General features: G+C 37.0%; 1 protein-coding gene across 3 annotated transcripts in view; it reads left to right on the forward strand.

The window, feature by feature from the left end:
• Positions 1–5,911, forward strand: part of LOC102205718 (serine/threonine-protein kinase DCLK1-like) — a 19,376-nt gene that overhangs the window by 7,615 nt on the left and 5,850 nt on the right. For all 3 annotated transcript variants that reach the window (XM_005736014.2, XM_013911573.1, XM_005736015.2), the window contains exons 4-10: positions 1,898–1,997; positions 3,269–3,385; positions 3,470–3,564; positions 4,453–4,540; positions 4,807–4,976; positions 5,297–5,416; positions 5,662–5,808. In XM_005736014.2, coding sequence (XP_005736071.1) covers positions 1,898–1,997; positions 3,269–3,385; positions 3,470–3,564; positions 4,453–4,540; positions 4,807–4,976; positions 5,297–5,416; positions 5,662–5,808 — 837 coding nt within the window. The remainder of the gene's footprint in view (positions 1–1,897; positions 1,998–3,268; positions 3,386–3,469; positions 3,565–4,452; positions 4,541–4,806; positions 4,977–5,296; positions 5,417–5,661; positions 5,809–5,911) is intronic.

Consider the following 5,911-nt stretch of genomic DNA (forward strand, 5'->3'; position numbering starts at 1 on the left):
TTTTTTTTTTTTTTTTTTTTTTTTTTTGGAAGTTGTAATTTAATATAAAGTTAGATTTACTGTTGCAGGTCAGTGTCTTGTTTTTTGTGTCATTTGTTGCTGTCAGTTTTCTTGTGTACATAAGAGAGCCATTTCCTTGGTCATCAAGGTCACAGTTCAGTTTATAGGTTGAAAAAGAATGGGAGACAACAACAAAGAAGAATATATGCATAAAATCAGAAACAACGTAGCAGAATGTGTGTTTGTGTATGCAAGTGTAGAAAGTTAGTAGTGGAAAGCATTTATGGATGGGTGTGTTTTTAAACCAAAATAAACAAACCCAATGAGCCTGTCAGACAGGCTGCAGGAAGGAGGGAGCTTTCATCGATGACCACACCATGTGTAAGCGTGGGTCATCCAGCTAACCCCAGTCCAATAGGCACATTGGAGAGGGATAGCAGGAGAATCCTAGAGGTGATCACAGTGGCAAACATGCAGTTCTTAACAATATATGTGATGTTGTGGAAAGCATGCCTTTGTATTCTAACTGATATCTATAATACTATAGGTCAGTTAAACAAGAAGGATTAAAGGCTGAACCTTATGGAGAGGAAATTAAAACTGAAGCTCTACTTTCTCTTGCACACTCTTATTAGCCGAAGAGTCATCTGTGTCTATCTTTATTTATTCATGAGACTGCTATATAACCATTAAGATAGACTTTTCTAAATGCAAACACCAGCACCCACCTAGCCATACAGTTCTTGTTTATAGAAAAGCAGAAATGATTATAATTTACACTTCTGTTGTTTTTACAGTGATGGTTACTTGGTTACTATGTTATTTTATCCAAAGCTTCAACTAAGTAAAGTACATTGTGGAAATGCTGCTTTTTCAGAAACAGCCTGACCACTGTGTGTTGTTGCGATTGGATCTCTGAATAAATAGCTACTGTTAAACATTTTCTAACGTGATTTTACAAAATATAATCTGCAGTAACAGAGGGCAATTAATTTAATCGCCCACTAGAGATGACGATTTAATGGAAGACAGACACCATTGTCGTGGTCTCCACTGAATAAACTCTAACAGGTTTAAAAGGAGCTTTTCTTTTCTTAATGGTTACCCTGAAGACATTAAAGTGCAGCTGGGCTGTCACAAGAGTAGTAGAAAGAGGTTAATTCTTTTATTTATATGCTATACATGCTGTACCATTAATTTTTTTTTATTTGTGCTTAGATCACAATAAGCATTTATTCAAGCCTGGCATCCTTAAATCCAGCATTGTGATCAATAAAGTTCTTTCTTTACTAGCACATGTTTTATATACTCCATTTAACATGATTATCCAAATGTTATAAATCCTATTAAAGTTTAAAAGCCATACACCATTTGCTGTAAACAAACTGCTATATTCTTTGCACAAATGTGACACATATTGAAATGTGAATTATTTATTGAAGAGACCTTTTTACCAGGAAATCTTGAAATTAAAGCTCAATACATGCAAACTGCACACACGGCATGTTGCCAGGGTTCAGACCTACATACCTTTTGCTGTGAGACTGTAGTGCCAACCACTGTGCAACCTGAATTTTTATGACATTTTTGTTCGATATGTTGAATCCTTCACTTAGCATTGATGTGTCATGTTGCTATGATATCGTACACTGACGCATTGAATCTCATTTGCCTCAGTTTGAAAAAAAAAAAAACAAGCAGAAGAAACAGTAATATACTCATTTTTACTTGATTTGCATGTCTTTGTCTGAAAAAAATGCTTTGTCTGTTATAGTATGTATACAATATTTCAAGATGTTAACACATCATCTTATTTCCAGATTATGTATAGTATCAGTTGAGAGTGAATGCATTTCAGACTTATTGAACTAAAGCTGACAGACATTATTTTTCTCAGGTCACCTCCCTTCAGGACTTTTTTGGGGAAGATGATATATTCATTGCTTGTGGTCCCGAAAAGTTCCGCTATCAAGACGACTTCAACTTGGATGAAAGTGGTAAGTGTAGTTATGAGGCTTGCACCAATTTCCCGTGTTTTATATGTTGTTCACCTTAAGTTGCTGTGCAGTCATTTAAAAAACATGTGAACCCTATATTTAATAGTAATACTAAATATGATGATGATGATGATTAAATGATTTTCAAATGAGGAAAAAAACGATATTTTTGTGAAATGTGCTTTGAATGAAAGAAAGAAAGAAACTAAATAAATGTGGATCATGAGCATGCCCGCCACTCTATTGCATCACCTCTTTCTCTAGCATCCTAGGGAAGGAGGATTTCACATTTTTCTTGTTCAGATAAAACTTCAGCTGCTTCACAGTTTGAAGTCTCCTGCCTGATATTTTTCATTTAATTATGCGTAAAATATTTTAACATGTAACATATCTAGACTTCAAGCAGGACAGTCTGCAGCATGGACTCTTCCCTACAAACCACGAAAAATTGGCTTGCTAAAATAGGCAAAGCTTTTTTTGGGGGAGGAAAAAAATGTGTATATATATTTTCTGGATGGTAGTATGCTGTACACTGCTCCAAAACCTGTGCTTACTGGACTGATGTAGTGAATCTTTGTCCCGCATAAAGATTTTGGCACATGCTGTGGATGTCTTTCTGTACCACTGTTTACAGAAAGTATCTTCCAAAGACTTGCAGTTGGTTTGAGAGTATCATCTGATCCTCAGCACAAAAAGGTTCACCAGCTCATCAGATAAATTAGCACCCCTCCTCCAACCCTCATGCACCCGAATCAAAGTGGTGTATGGTGTCTTGTACTCATCCAGCCACAGACCAATAATCTCTGTTCATTTGGTCATAAAATCTTTCTTTGTTTCAAATTGTATGATAATGATATAAATAAGATCTACATTAGTTACAGTGCGTGCTTGTTGGTAGGCAGTTGATGTCGTTACTTGGTTTATACTGATAAGGCCCAAAAAAAGAAAAAAGAGAACAGTTGTAGCTCAGATCGTAACCCCAAGATGCTCTCTGATGCATCCAGAGTGTCAGTGGTAGATAGAAAGCACTTAAGCATAGAAAAAGTGATTGTGTGAATAGGTGAACGCAACACATTGTGTAAAGTACTTTGCGTACTCAGTAGAAAAACACAATATAAGAACCAGTCCATTTAGCATTTAATAATGCCAGAGAAGCCGAAAGAAAGACAAAAGGTCAGTATGCCACACATAGAGCTGATCATTTATTACTCTGCCATAATGATGCTGGAACAGTCCACACCTTTTATTTTGCTTGTTTTATTTCTTTTCAGAATGCAGGGTAACAAAGTCTGCATCATATGGGCGGCTGCCCTCAGTACATGGTCTCTCTTCCCCAAGAAGTGGTGGAATGCCCCGCAGGAGCAAGTCTCCCTCATCTGCCGGTTCAGGTAAGAGTGTGCATGTGAGCTGTCATTCACGTCTTGTGAACTTGGTTTATGCTACAGTATTTAATCTTTATCTTATCCTAAAAGCTAACGGCACTGCAGGCAGTCAGCTGTCCACACCTCGTTCTGGAAAGTCTCCAAGCCCCTCTCCAACCAGTCCAGCTAGCCTCAGAAGACGACAGGTAAAAAAAAAAAAAAGAAATAATGAAGTAATGATTTGTGTTGTGCCAAGATTGAAGAATTTTAAGAAGTTTTTCATTTAATCAGACAGAACTTTAAGTGCTTCAACAGGTATTGCACTGACATGGAATAGAAGTTTATCACCATCCTTGTAGTTCCAAAAAAATGTGTGAGTCTTACTACCTATTAACCTAACAACTTAATTACTTTGTGTTGCAGTTATGTTAATGGAAATAAATTTCATACCCCATCAAAGCCTGCGTTTGAATCATTATAAAGATTTATCAGTGAAATGGGGAAAAAATCCAAAATGCTTAAGTGAGCTTAAACCCTGTGGAGAAAACTCTGACATGAACTCGGGGAACCCTTGTCACAATGAAGCAATTAAGAGATTAAACAAACACGCTAGTGAATTAAAAGCCCATGTAATCAATGCTGCTGGCTAACTAGCAACTTTTCAGCAATTTGTGAATGAAACATAATCTTCACTGAAGCAGCAGCGATTCTGACATATCTGATCATGGATCAGGAGAGTGCACAGTCTCTCATTTCTCATTTAAAATCCAGGTATTAGTGATACTGGTGTCACTTATTCATAATTCTGGCTCAGGTAGGTATTGTTACTGTCGTGAAGTTTTTGCATGTCATTTTCTATCTGTGTAGAATCACTTGGTAGTCTTTGTGCTGGTACAATGATTTCTGTAAAGTTTCACCATGCTTGGTTCATTGCTATCTACATGCTCAAGGCTAGCAGAGTGGAACAAACAAGCTTTGTGTAATCTGGCTGTAATCACATTTTTATAAGCTTTGCTCCCCTCTGAAATTTGTGTAAGACAAGCACATCTGTTTATCTTTTTATTCTCACTCCATAGCTGTCTCTTCTTTTTCAGGGATCTCAACACAGTGGTTCTTCACTCTCCTTGGCGTCTACCAAAGTATGCAGCTCAATGGATGAAGGCGATGGGCCGAGCAGCGAAGGTCAGAAAGGACACAAGACAAATCTCCAAAAGTTGATTCTGTTCATCTGGAGAAACGTTTCTCCCACAAAACGCTATGTCCAGATGAACAGAATCAACTTTTGGAGATTTACTTACCTGGATGATTGAGCATGCATCAAGACGACACAAGACATAAACTAATTTTAAACAAACAAACAAAAAACAGTTTGCAAACAACATTTAAACTACTATATAATGCTTTACCTATTATAGAGTGTGTTTTATTTCATTCTATTTTTTTCACAGCTGAACCAATGGATGAGTACTCTTCAATCCCTGCCTCCATAGCAGAGAGGTACAAAGTGGGAAGGACTTTAGGGGATGGAAACTTTGCTGTGGTCCGAGAGTGTGTGGAGAGATCCACTGGAAGGGAGTATGCGCTCAAGATCATCAGCAAAGATAAGTGCAGGGGAAAGGTGAGCCTGCTCTGCACCTGCTGAATTCAGCTTTTACACCATCAAATTTCCAATGTTCATAAAGTTGAAGTTCAACTGTTGCTGAGTCATTTTTTTAAGTCATTGGTGAGCAGGGGTTGCTATAATGCTGGAAGCAAAAATATTTGGTTCTGGTTGGTTTTGTTTGCTTTTTTGTTTAAATCACAGCATCAAATGATCCTATTTTAGAGTTCTCTTTTGAAAACTTTTCTATTACTTCTCTAAAATTACAAAACAAATCTCATATATTGTGTGTAAAGTATTCTGGCTACAGTGTACAGATTGTTTTCTTTGTCACCCAGGAGCACATGATACAGAGTGAAGTATCAATCCTTCGGCGTGTGAAACATCCCAACATAGTTCTTTTGATTGAGGAAATGGACACACAAAACGAGCTCTATCTTGTAATGGAGTTAGTTAAGGTACTGATTTTTTTATTTTTATTTTTTAAACGAAGAAATTGAAACCTTCGATGTCACAAGATAAAATTCAAATAAGTTATCAAAAACATTTAATATGTAATGCATTCTTTTTGCTGTCATAGACTGGTTTATAGTTGAATTAATTTACTTCAGTTAAAAAGAAAATTTTCTCAACCATTTATCTGCGTCAGACTGTTATAAATTTAGCAACTGGGCCTCTTTCACATTTCAAACACTTTCTCCAGGGGGGTGATCTCTTTGATGCCATTACATCTTCTAACAAATACACTGAGCGCGATGCCAGTTCTATGCTGTTCAACCTGGCAAGTGCTATCAAGTACCTGCACAGTCTCAATATTGTCCACAGGGACATAAAACCAGAAAATCTGTTGGTAAGTACGACTCTGCACAGAGCATCTGTATGGGTGGGGAATCGCTTTGCATTGTAAAATATCCAATTTCCCTATTAGCCCCGTTTCCGTGTCATTGTTTTTT

Source organism: Pundamilia nyererei, unplaced genomic scaffold (genome assembly GCF_000239375.1).
Source record: "Pundamilia nyererei isolate P.nyererei 1_Seehausen unplaced genomic scaffold, PunNye1.0 scaffold00066, whole genome shotgun sequence".
Taxonomy (NCBI): domain Eukaryota; kingdom Metazoa; phylum Chordata; class Actinopteri; order Cichliformes; family Cichlidae; genus Pundamilia; species Pundamilia nyererei.